Source organism: Ceratotherium simum, chromosome 35 (genome assembly GCF_057802395.1).
Source record: "Ceratotherium simum simum isolate JZ-2026a chromosome 35, ASM5780239v1, whole genome shotgun sequence".
Lineage (NCBI taxonomy): Eukaryota > Metazoa > Chordata > Mammalia > Perissodactyla > Rhinocerotidae > Ceratotherium > Ceratotherium simum.
The window spans coordinates 13,007,271-13,020,673 of NC_141934.1; the positions used below are offsets into that span (position 1 = coordinate 13,007,271).

Consider the following 13,403-nt stretch of genomic DNA (forward strand, 5'->3'; position numbering starts at 1 on the left):
GTTGTTGGAACTTTGATAGGGATTGCATTGAATCTATAGATGGCTTTAGGAAGTATGGACATCTTAACTATGTTAATTCTTCCAATCCAAGAGCACGGAATCTCTTTCCCTCTCTTTGTGTCTTCTTCAGTTTCTTTCAGCAATGTTTTATAGTTTTCCGTGTACAGATCTTTCACCTCTTTGGTTAAGTTTATTCCTAGGTATTTTATTCTTTTTGTTGCAATTGTAAATGGGATTGTATTCTTAATTTCTCTTTCTGCTACTTCGTTGTTAGTGTATAGAAATGCAACTGATTTTTGTATGTTGATTTTGTATCCTGCAACTTTACCATATTCGTTTATTACTTCTAAAAGTTTTCTGGTGGATTCTTTAGGGTTTTCTATATATAAAATCATGTCAACTGCAAATAGTGACAGTTTCACTTCTTCCTTTCCAATTTGGATCCGTTTTATTTCTTTCTCTTGCCTGATTGCTCTGGCTAGGACTTCCAGTACTATGTTAAATAGGAATGGTGACAGTGGGCATCCTTGTCTGGTTCCTGTTCTTAGAGGGAGAGCTTTCAGTTTTTCACCATTGAGGATGATATTAGCTGTGGGTTAGTCATATATGGTCTTTATTATGTTGAGGTACTTTCCTTCTATACCCATTTTATTGAGAGTTTTTATCATAAATGGATGCTGTATCTTGTCAAATGCTTTCTCTGCATCTATTGAGATGATCATGTGATTTTTGTTCTTCATTTTATTAATGTGGTGTATCATGTTGATTGATTTGCGAATGTTAAACCATCCCTGCATACCTGGAATAAATCCCACTCGATCATGGTGTATAATCTTTTTAACGTATTGTTGTATGCCATTTGCAGGTATTTTGTTGCTGATTTTTGCATCGATGTTCATCAGTGATATTGGCCTGTAATTTTCTTTTTTTGTGTTGTCCTTGTCTGGTTTTGGTATCAGGGTAATGTCAGCTTCATAGAATGAGTTAGGGAGCTTCCCCCCCTCCTCAATTTTTTGGAAGAGTTTGAGAAGGATAGGTATTAAGTCTTTGAATGTTTGGTAGAATTCCCCAGGGAAGCCGTCTGGTCCTGGACTTTTATTTTTAGGGAGGTTTGTGATTACTGTTTCGATCTCCTTACTGGTGATTGGTCTATTCAAATTCTCTACTTCTTCTTGATCCAGTTTTGGAAGGTTGTATGATTCTAAGAATTTATCCATTTCTTCCAGATTGTCGAATTTGTTGGCATATAGCTTTTCATAGTATTCTCTTATAATCTTTTGTATTTCTGAGGTGTCTGTTGTAATTTCTCCTCTTTCATTTCTGATTTTACTTATTTGTGCCTTCTCTCTTTTTTTCTTGGTGAGTCTAGCTAAAGGTTTGTCAATTTTGTTTATCTTTTCAAAGAACCAGCTCTTGGTTTTATTAATTTTTTCTATTGTTTTTTGGTCTCTATTTCATTTATTTCTGCTCTGATTTTTATTATTTCCCTTCTTCTACTGATTTTGGGCTTTGTTTGTTCTTCTTTTTCCAGTTCCTTTAGGTGCGTTGTGAGATTGTTTATTTGAGATTTTTCTTGTTTGTTGAGATAGGCCTGTATTGCTATAAACTTCCCTCTTAGAACCGCTTTTGCTGTATCCCATAAATTCTGGCATGTCGTATTTTCATTTTCATTTGTCTCCAGGTATTTTTTTGATTTCTTCTTTGATTTCTTCGTTGACCCAGTCATTGTTCAGTAGCATTTTGTTTAATCTCCACGTATTTGTGGCTTTTCTGATTTTCTTGCTATAGTTGATTTCTAGTTTCATACCATTGTGGTCAGGAAAGATGCTTGGTATTATTTCAATCTTCTTAAATTTATGGAGACTTGTTTTGTGGCCTAATATGTGATCAATCCTGGAGAATGTTCCATGTGCATTTGAAAAGAACGTGTATTCTTCGGTTTTTGGATGGAATGCTCTGTATATATCTACTAGGTCCATCTGTTCTAGTGTATCATTTAAGGCCAATGTTTCCTTATTGATCTTCTGTTTGGATGATCTATCTGTTGGTGTAAGTGGAGTGTTAAAGTCCCCTACTATCATTGTGTTACTGTCTATTTCTGTTTTTATGTCTGTTAATAATTGCTTTATATATTTAGGTGCACCTACACTGGGTGCGTAGATATTTACAAGTGTTATATCCTCTTGTTGGATTGTTCTCTTGATCATTATGTAATGCCCTTCTTTGTCTCTTTTAACAGTTTTTGTTTTAAAGTTTATTTTGTCTGATATGAGTATTGCTACCCCAGCTTTCATTTCATTGCCATTTGCATGGAGTATCTTTTTCCATCCCTTCAGTTTCAGTTTGTGAGTGTCTTTAGGTCTGAAGTGTGTCTCTTGTATGCAGCATATATATGGGTCTTGTTTTTTTTTATCCAGTCAGCCACCCTATGCCTTTTAATTGGGGCATTTAGTCCATTGATGTTTAAAGTAGCTATTGATAAGTATGTACTTCCATTTTTTAACTTTTTTTTCTCAGTGTTTTAGTAGTCCTTCTCTGTTCCTTTCTTCTTCTATACAGAATTGATGGTGTCTTTAGTTTGACCTCTGTTTGAAAGCTCTACTCTTTAACGCCCCTCCTCCCTCCTTTTATGTTTTTGATATCATATCTAAACTCTTTTTTGTGCATTTGTATCCATTACCCTCTTATCATGGAAATAGATAATTTTTCCTATTTGTGGTCTTCTCTTTTCCCCTTAAATCAGTCCCTTTAACATTTCTTGTAGCACTGGTTTCTTGGTGACAAACTCCTTTAATTTTTGCTTGTCTGGGAAATTTTTGATCTCTCCTTCCATTTTGAATGATAACCTTGCTGGGTAGAGTATTCTTGGCTGTAAGTTTTTTCCTTTTAGCACTTTAAATGTATCATGCCATTCTCTTCTAGCTTGCAAGGTTTCTGCTGAGAAGTCAGCTGATAGCCTTATGGAGTTTCCTTTGTATGTAACTTGACATTCTCTTGCGGCTTTTAGGATTCTCTCTTTATCTTTAATTCTGGACATTTTGATTATGATGTGTCTTGGTGTGGGCCTCTTTGGGTTTATCTTGTTTGGGGCTCTCTGTGCTTCCTGTACCTGGATGTCTGTTTCCTTCCTTAGGTTAGGGAAGTTTTCATCTATTATTTCTTGAAATAGATTCTCCACCCCTTTGTCTTGCTCTTCTCCTTCTGGGATACCTATAACACGTATGTTAGTGCACTTGATGTTGTCCCAGAGGTCCCTTAGACTGTCCTCACTCTCTTTAATTCTTTTCTCTTTTACCGGTTCAGCTTGGGAAATTTCTTCTAGTCTTTAGTCCAGCTCACAGATCCGTTCTTCTGTATCCTCTACTCTGCTTTTGAGTCCCTCTAGTGAATTTTTCATTTCCAGTACTGTATTCTTCATTTCTGATTGGTTCATTTTTTTTGTGTGTGTGTGAGGAGATCAGCCCTGTGCTAACATCCGCCAATCCTCCTCTTTTTTTGCTGAGGAAGATGGCTCTGGGCTAACATCTGTGCCCATCTTCCTCCACTTTATATGGGACGCCGCCACAGCATGGCTTGCCAAGCAGTGCGTCGGTGCGTGCCCGGGATCCGAACCAGCGAACCCTGGGCCGCCGCAGCGGAGCGCGCGCACTTAACCGCTTGCGCCACCGGGCCGGCCCCCTGATTGGTTCTTTTTTATATCTTCCATTTCTTCGTTGACATTCTCACTGAGTTCATCTGTTCTTCTCCCCAGATCAGTGAGCATCCTTAACACTCTTTGTTTGAACTCTCTGTCGAGTAGGTTGCTCATTTCTGTTTCAGTTAGTTCCTTTTCTGGGGTTTTTCCTGTTCCCTTACTTGGAATGTATTCCTTTGCCTCCTCATTTTGCCTCTTTCCCTGTGCTTTTGTCTATGTATTAGGTAGGTCAGCTACGTCTCCTGCTCTTGGATAGGTGACCTTGTGTAAGTGATGCCTTAGGGGGCCTGCAGTGTGCTTCCCTCAGTTCTCAATGTTCCAGGGGTGACCCCTATGTGGGCTACGTGTGTCCTTCTGTTGTGTCCTGTTTGCTCTCCCTGTAGGCACCCAGGGAGGCCGAGTTATGCTCCTGGCCAGCTGTTGTAATGCTCAGCTGCTTGTAGTTGTTGTGGGCCCTTCAGTCTCTTTATCAGGTGTGGGGAGCCCCAGCACAGTTGGCTGCAAGTTCTAATACCACATTTGTGTTGCAGTATTTCTTTTAAGTGAGTAGGCCCCCAGCGTGGCAGGTGGTTGGGCTCAGGGCCTTACAATTGTTATAAGCCTCCAGCCTTTAGGTCTCTTGTCAGCTCTCTGAGGATTGCAGCTGGGAGGGGCTGGCCTCAGGCACGGGAGCACCCAATTGTTTCAGGCTTTGGAAGGTGGGGCAAACCCCCTATGTGGGTCTTTGAGAAGCACAAGTCTTCTGCAGCTGACAAGCCCTGCCACCCACAGGTCCACACACACAGTCAACACAGTCCTGCCCCGTGTGTGTGCTCTGACCTCCCGAGCAGACCCAATCTCTCCACGGCGGGAGCCCCACATACTCCACCCCCCCCACACTCTCCCCCTGCTCCTTGTTCACGCCCCACCCCACTGAAGTCAGCTCAGTTGCCAGGCTGCAGAAAATCCAGTCACCAATCTATGCAGGCCCACAAGTTGCCTGAGGGCTTGTTGTTGGGTGGGGCCAGTCTCTAGGGTGGGCTGCCTGCCCTGGCTGAGCTGGATTAAATTGGGGCAGACCCTGGCTGCTAGCAGGCCCCAGGGAGAACTCCAATGGCGTCTGTGTCAGCACGCCCACACCAGGCCACAACAATGGCCGCCGCCAATGTCCCAGTCCCTGGAGAGGTCTCACCCCTCACCGAGATGCACTGAGGGCCTATTAGGTGAGTCTCTTTTCACCAAAGCACTGTGCACCTTTCTTTCTGGTGATTTTAGGATGCTTTCTGAAATGGGTGAGTTTGCCTGTGGGCCCTTTAAGAGCCAGTTTTAATTTCTTTGTGAATCAGCTTTTCTGGGGGTACTCCCCAATGCTTTAGTAGCTAGCAAAGTCAGATATTATGCCACTCACCTCGGTGGTGCTGGGTCCACAAAATGCCCACAGCGGGGGCGCTTCCCGGCTCAGGGCCCCGCACCTCCAGGGAGGTCTGCAGACCTGTGGGCTGCTCCCAGTGGCCGTGAGGCTGGCGGCTTGTGAAGGCAGCGTTTTTTCTCTCCAGAAGGGAGTTTCTGCCTCTTCCACCTCAGTTAGGGTTGTCCGCTGTTGCACGAGTTCCTCTTATCCAGTTTTCAGTTCTGTCTCAGGGATAATTTTTCCACAAGTAGCTGTAAATTGGCTGTGTCCACAGGAGGAGGTGAGTTAGAGTCTGCCTACGCCGCCATCTTGACTTCTCTCTGTTTTTGCAATTCCTAATGCTAACACTTTCATTTGAACCCTCACTTGCACATAATAGAGTATGTTCCTTCCAAATTTCTTTCCTTTCTCTCTTTCTGTGTCTGTTTTAAAAATCAGTGCTTAATTATAATCCATTAGCAAATTTCCATTTGAAGGAAGTTTTTATTTTTAATTTCCCTCTACACCGGAAATCTTAAGTTGATAAGAGAACGGGTTTAAAGTTACTCAGCCAAAACAATCTTTTTTTTTTAAACTATTTTATTGAGGTCATATTGGTTTATAACATTGTGTAGATTTCAGGTGTACATTATTATATATCAGTTTCTATATAGATTTGCATCGTGTTCACCACTGATAGTCTAGATTTTATCAGTCACCATATGTATTTGCCCCTTTACCCCTTTTGCCCTCCCCATCCTCTTCCCCTCTGGTGACCACAAATCTGTTCTCTTTATCCATGTGTTTGTTTGTCTTCCACATATGAGTGAAATCATACAGTGTTTTGTCTTTCTCTGTCTGGCTTATTTTGCTTAGCATAATACCCTCAAGTTCTGTCTGTATTGTCGCAAACGGCACGGTTTGTCTTTTTTTTATGGCTCAGTAGTATTCCATTGCATATATATATATACACCACATCTTCCTTATCCATTCTTCCATTGATGGGCACTTGGGTTGCTTGCACATCTTGGCCATTGTGAACAATGCTGCGATGAACATAGAGGTGCATAAATCTCTTTGAATTGTTGATTTTGTGTTCTTTGGATAAATACTCAGTAGTGGGATAGCTGGATCATATGGTATTTCTATTTTTAATTTTTTGAGAAGTCTCCATACCGTTTTCCATAGTGGCTGAACCAGTTTGCAAAACAATCTTAAGAAAAGCAAAGTTGGAGAACTCACACTTCCCAATTTCAATACTTACTACAAAGCTGCAGGAATCAAGACAGTGTGGTACTGGCATAAAGGTAGACATATAGATCAATGGAATAGAATTGAGAATCCAGAAGTTAACCCTCATATTTATAGTCAGTTGACTTTCAACAAGGATGTCGAGACAATTCAACTGGGGAAAGAATCGTCTTTTTAACAAATATTTCTGGGACAGCTGAATATCCACCTGCCACTTCCTCACACAAGACACAAAGTTAGCTAAAATATAACTAAAAAATTAACTCAAATAGACCTAAATATAAGAGTTAAAAGTATAAAATTCTTAGAAGGAAACATAGGAGTAAATCTTCTTGACTTTGTTAGCAAAACCTTATTAGATAAGCCACCAAAAGGACACGTGATGACAAAAGAAAAATGTAGATAAATTGGACTTCACCAAATTAAAAACTTTTGTTTTTTAAGTACACGGTCAAAAAAGTGAAAAGACAACTGACATAATGGGGGAAAATATTTGCAAATCACATATCTAGTAAATAACTTGTATCTAGATATATAAAGAACACGTACAACTCAATTAAAAGAGACCCAACTTTAAAAAATGGGCAAAGGATCTGAATAGACATTTCTCCAAAGAAAATATACCAATGGCCAATAATCACATGAAAAGATGCACAACATCATCAGCCATCAGGGAAATGCAAGTTAAAACCATCATGAAATACCACTTGATACCCACTAGAATGGTTAAAATGAAAAAGGCAGATATTAACAAGCGTTAGCAAGGATGTGGAAAAATTGGGACCAACCGTCCTACACTACTGATGTGAATGTAAAATGGTATGGCCTCTTTGCAAAATAGTCTGGCATTTCCTCAATGTGCTAAATATAAAGTTAGCCTGTGACCCAGCATTTCCCCTCTTAGTTATATACCTAAGAGATATGAAAACATATGTCCACCAATATTGGTACATGAATGTCTATAACATCGTTATTCATAATAGCTCAAAAGTGTAAACAACCCATATGTTCATCAACTGGTAAATGGATAAACAAAAATATAGTATATCTATACAATGGAATATCATTTAGCAATAAAAAGGAATTAAGTACCAAAACATGCTACAGCATGGAGGAACCTTGAAAACATTGCGCTAAGTGAAAGAAGCTAGTCAGGAAAGATCTCATATTGTATAATTTATGTAAAGTGTGACAGGTAGGCAAATGTGTAGGGACAGAAAGTAAACTAGTGGTTGCCTAAGGGCTGAGGGAGTTGGGTGAAAATGGCGAGTGATGCTCATGGTTATGGTGTTTCTTTTTTGGGTGATGAAAATATTCTAGAATTGATTGTGTTGATGGTTGCACAACTCTGTGAATATACTAAAAACCATTGGATTGTACACTTAAGTGGGTGAATTGTATGTTATGTGAATTAATCTTGATGAAGCTGATAGATCCTGCAATTACTTGTAGGATTTAAAACTCCTTATTTCTTGCATAGTTACATGCAGCAAATAAATCAGGAATAATACCATATATTGCGATTATTCCACAGGCACAACAACAGAACCTACAGGGTGGATGCTATTAATTGGGAGGAGACTCCTAAAGCTACGTTTAAAAAATCAGATGGCAAGAGAATCACCTTTGTAGAATATTACAAGCAGGTATGAAATTTTATTTCTTTAAATATATTTAAATCTTAAAATTTTTTCATACTATATAGTTAAATATTTCTCTTAAGTCATATATATATATGACTTATATATATATGAAATATATATATATATATTTATATTCTCCCTTGGGGTATTATAGCTTGCCTTATGTCTATTATCCATGTATTTAAGTGCCTTGTGTATAGCATAATGTCACATTATTAGGATGCTCCAATATGGCCCCTCCTGTCAGTCATAGAAGTGGCTATGGTAGTTTTAAACACGTAGATGGATTGTTAGGGAGAAAAAAAATATGGTAAGACTTCAGATATGAAAACTTTACTTACGTAGAAGTTGCAGCCCTATAGAACTTAATTCAAAAGGAAGAAAAAAATGGCCAATTACTACCTGAAATGTTGTCAGTTATATGCTAAATCTCATAATTCATGGATTCCTCAATCTTTAATTTGAGTGTTCACAAAGACATAAGTAAACTTAGCTTAGCCAATTAAGATACACCAGTTGATCAGGTAGGTTTTCTAGCTTTGGCAGATGATAGAAAGATAATTAAAGGAATTGCAGATATTTGTAGCAAATGGAAAGCACTTATAAATGGGTGGTTTTTAAAAAACAGCTTGTGTTTTTATACGAAAACCCAAAACATAGCTACTTGGAACCATTGAGGGTACACAGCCCTCTGACATCCCTTCAAGGGGATGGTTCTATTCTGACATTATCCCCATTTGTGCTTCATACATAGTGCTTGTTCATTCAATCCAAAAGGCATTTAGTGAGTTCCTGTTATATATCTTGGGTAAACATTGGTAAGACGATTGAGTTCTCTGCTCTCAAGGAATTTGTGTTCTCATGGGAGGCAGAGAGATGGCAAACAGGAGGAAAACTATTCTGATAGTTGTAAGGGATATGCAGATAATTAAAATTGAGGGGTATTATGGAGAGTCTCTGGTGGCTACTTAGACTGGGTAGTCATGGAATCTTCTCTGAGAAGCTGAAATGTGAATGTCAGAAAGGAGCAAGCTGTGTGCAGATCCGGGAGAAGAGAAGAGACAGTGCAAAGGCACCATTTTCAGGATGGGCACGATGTATCCAGATCCCAAACGAGGCTAGTGGTTCTCTAGAGAAGTCAACTGGATATTATTGTCAAATGGTATTATGTAGATGAATGAAGTGATGTACTGTTTCATTTTAAAGATTATTTTGTCTGATGTACAGAGAATGGGCTGTATGGGGGTAAAAATGGAGGCAGGGAGACCAACGAGGAGGTTATTAAATCGGTTGAGGTAAATGATGATGGTGGCCTGGATTAGAGGGGGAGAAGTAGTTGAAAATGGGCAGGACTTATTGATGGCTTGGTTGTAGTGGGTGATGGAGAGAGGTACCTGCAGCCTAACCCTTTGGCTTTATCTGAGGAAGTGTGTGGATGATGATGTCATTTACTGCAATGGGGCACTCTATGGGAGGGACTGGTTTGGGGAGTGTTTGGGGATGAGATTGGCTCTGATGGAGTAGCAAACTGAAATATCAGTAAGTTAATAAATCAAAGACTTATTTCGGGCTTGAATAAAGACTAATGAGAGTCAAGTAAGTCTCCGGGAAGCTCTCTTCCATGGGATGACTCCGTGATCCAGTCTGTTACCATTTTGTGGCTCTACTATCTCAACAAGTAGACTCCAAGGTTTAAGTTGAGTTTGAGGAAAAAAGTGGAAGAAACACAATGGCTCTTAGGGCCCTTGGATTGGAAGTGATAGGCTGGTGCACCACTTCTACTCACACTTCTATTTGTCAAAATTCAGTCCTGTAGGCTGACCCTAGCTAAGTGAAAGCTAAGAAGAAGGCTCTCCTCTTTCGTGTAGAGCAAGGTAGAAATAATGTGGTGAGTTCACAGCATTTTCTCTGCCCAAAGTGGCAAATAAAGCATGCTGTTTTGGCATGTCAATGAATCTGGAGTTCAGGGGGATAGGAAGCCTGGAGATTTAGTTTTGGGAGTCATTAGCAATTCTCTGGTCCTTGGATTTTGATCCGCAGTCACCTAGGCAGAGTATGTAGATAAACAAGAGAATAAAGTATTTCAAAAAAGAGGAAGGATATGCATCTCCATAGAATAATGAGGTTAAATAAGACTGTATACATATGTCCAAGCTCACCAAATTATATGCATTAATTATGTGCAGATTTTTGCATACCAATTGTACCCCAATGAGGCTGGAGGAAAAAAGATATACCGTGAAAAGAGTGTTGGGTTTGATAGCATGGAGTTCATCGCCAAGAACAGATTGTGTAATGGTGGGAATCAAAGTCCAAGTGGAAGGCACTGAATAAAAAAATGTAGCAATATTTGCTAGAAAAGAAGAGAGGAGAAATGGTATGGTAGATGGAGGATGGTTTTTTAAAATTAGACAATAATATGTTTTTATCTCAATGGAAATCATCCAGTAGAGAGGGAGAAGCTGATAATATAGAATGTAAGAGAGACAAGAGCTGATAATAGGAACAAAATCCCTGAAGGTGAGAAAAGGTTAGAATCCAGAGCTCAGGTAGAGGGACTGACTTTTCTCTGGAGCAGGACATACCCTCCACAGAAATCAGGGCAAGCAGAGCCTATGTATACAAGGAGGAAAGCAAATGGTGGGCAGAATGTTAGTGGATTCCTGTCTGAATCTTCATATTTCTCATTGAAGTAGGAAGCAAGACCGTTGGCTGTGTTGGTTGGGGCTGTGTGTTTGAGAAGAGATGAGAAAGTATGAGATGTTGGTTTTTGAATGGGTAAGGAACATAGCTAGGGAATTTGAATAGAGTGCCCTTTTAGATGGTGGCAAAGACTAACTGTAGAAGCAATCAGCAGGGTTCAGTTGGTGGTTATGTGCACAGAACAGACAGCTGGGTTTTACCACGGTTAGAGCTTGCCAACATAGTATGATGAAGGCATAACATAGTGAAGGAGTCAATGGCATTTATGAGGGAGTGATCGTGAGGCTGTGGAATGTAAGATGGGGAAGTGACGGTGATGAGGATGTGAGGGAGATAAAGACCTCCTTCCTCCTAAATTACATGTGCCGATTCCTCTGCCTAGGCTGATATTTGCTTGTTCATTCTACAAATTTCATCTCAAAGGTCATTGATTAAGAAGAGCTATTCTGGATATCCCAACAACAGCTCACCCCCCCCAACAAACACCATCCTGTAACCTCAGGCCTCTGTGAGGTCACCCTATTCTGTTATGCATTTGTATTTCATAACATTTATCCCAAGTTGTAATTATATATTTGGGTGATAATTTTGTTAATCTCTCCCCTCCCAATAGACTGTGAGTTTCATGGGGACGGGACAGTGTTGGTTTTGCTCTTTGTAATATCTCTTGTGTCTTATATCCCAACTGGCACATATAGGTTGTAATAGTTAATTCATGCCTGTCATCACAGAGTGGTGGGTTTAGGAATAATTTGAGAGAGAATTTGACGCGTTAAGGCAAGCTACCTTTTTGGCATGTGTTGGTAATTTGGGATGTAAATGAAATATAAGGAAATGTTCTCAGCAGATTTACTTGAGTAAAACGGATGGGCTGAAATATTTGAAATGACTACTGTAGTCTCGGGTTGCCGTGGTGGGAACTCAGTCTAATAAGAGATGACAATTTAGTTTTAGTGTTGTCATGAGATCTGGAAAAATCACTGAATTCATAGATGAGCCATTGGAAGGGAATTACAATGGCTTTCAAAAGAAGTTTAATAATAATGCAAATAGGAACAACAGAACTGATTTTTAGATGCAAAAGTAGGTGTAACAAAAGATCCTTCTAGGATATTTCATAAAAGCTGTAACAGATAGGAAGTGTGATTTCTAAACTTCTCTACGGAAAGACTAACACCTCCAAAGCTTTGATAAATTGGGTGGTAGGAGTGGTTGAGGGGGCCTCATATGATGCCACGATTCTACATGCATGTATATCCAGGGGAATGGGGGTGAATCCCAGCTGCCTTTCAAATAACTACAGACCACTTGAAGGAAAAAAAATGTGTCATCTGCAACAACTTCATGGGAATTGAAAGGAGTAGCCCAGCCCAAGAAGAAAAGAGCTGTGAAGACTGGATTTGAAGTCTTCTTGTCTAAGGTTGGAACTCCTTTGAGGTTCCCAAGATGTTTAAAAGACAGTTGATACCAGAATTCATGTGGCTAAACTATTGGCGAGGACCTTGCTAATAAGCAGCATAGGAGGATCTATGAAGGAACCACTTTGTGGTGGAGGGTAAAGGCACTTTGTTGTACAAGAATTACAGCATAGGGGTTGGAACTTCTGCATATGGTGTCTTTGAAAAATGCCTTTTTCCACTGGAAGCAGGGGCTAAGAGCTTAGGGAAAACAGCAGGAGGAGGTTGAGAATAGATCTGAAATTGCAGCTTTAGAAAGTGGCTAGGTCTTATTGTCCCCCATTAGTCTGGGAATCCAGTGACTCCAATTTAACATTTGTGGGAGTCCTTCTTTCCTCGGCCATGTATGTTTATAGGCAAAAAGATGTGGGGGCAGCCCCAGTGGCCTAGTGGTGAAGTTTGGCGTGCTCCGCTTCGGTGGCCCAGGTTCAGTTCCTGGACCCGGACCTACATCACTCATCAGTGGCCATGCTGTGGCCGTGACCCACATACAAAATAGAGGAAGATTGGCAACAGATGTTAGCTTAGGGCAAATCTTCCTCAGCTGGGGGGGTGGGTGGGATGTGGTCCCTGGGACATCTAAATTAAGAGAATGTTAAGAGTATTTTAATGTGCTTTTAAGCTTGGGGAAGCAATATTGCCAGCACACCCCTGGGCCTCCATTTATGATCCAAAAATGCACATTTGTGCCTCCTTATGCGTTGTTACTAAGGTTTTGCTGGTAATCATGCCAATGTTCCTTCTTGCTTCTGTTGAGCAGCAATATGACACACAGGTCACTGACCTAACTCAGCCACTTTTGATCAGCAAGGGAAAATGGAAAAAGAGCCAACAGGACACACCCCATGAACCTGTGCTGCTGGTTCCTGAGCTCTGCAGCCTGACAGGTAGGGTGGATTTATGCCATCTTCACAGAAGACAACGCCTCTTTAACATCACAGATGTTATGATGTGGAAGTGCGGGATTTTCACAACACTCCATATGACCCAGAGCCGCGTCCTCTCTGTGCGTTATTCCTCTTCCAGATACAACAGTTAAGTCTTCTCTAGTAGAAGGCTATTCTTGCTTGTTCAGCTATGTCTTTTGGATTTCTGTTCAAGGTCTAACAGATGCAATGCGTCAAGACTACAGGGTGATGAGAGACTTGGCTGTTCACATGAGGTTGGATCCAGAAAAAAGGCAGCACGAATTGCAAAAATTCATGAATACTGTACAAAAGTAAGTACTACTTTTCTGGCTCTGTGTGTGTGAACTGAATTTGAGACCTGTGCAGATAGATCCATCC

General features: G+C 40.3%; 1 protein-coding gene across 1 annotated transcript in view; it reads left to right on the top strand.

The window, feature by feature from the left end:
- The window catches only part of PIWIL3 (piwi like RNA-mediated gene silencing 3), a 40,042-nt gene that overhangs the window by 12,986 nt on the left and 13,653 nt on the right, over positions 1-13,403 (top strand). The window contains exons 8-10 of the mRNA XM_087423621.1: positions 7,849-7,960; positions 12,878-13,004; positions 13,219-13,336. Coding sequence (XP_087279747.1) covers positions 7,849-7,960; positions 12,878-13,004; positions 13,219-13,336 — 357 coding nt within the window. The remainder of the gene's footprint in view (positions 1-7,848; positions 7,961-12,877; positions 13,005-13,218; positions 13,337-13,403) is intronic.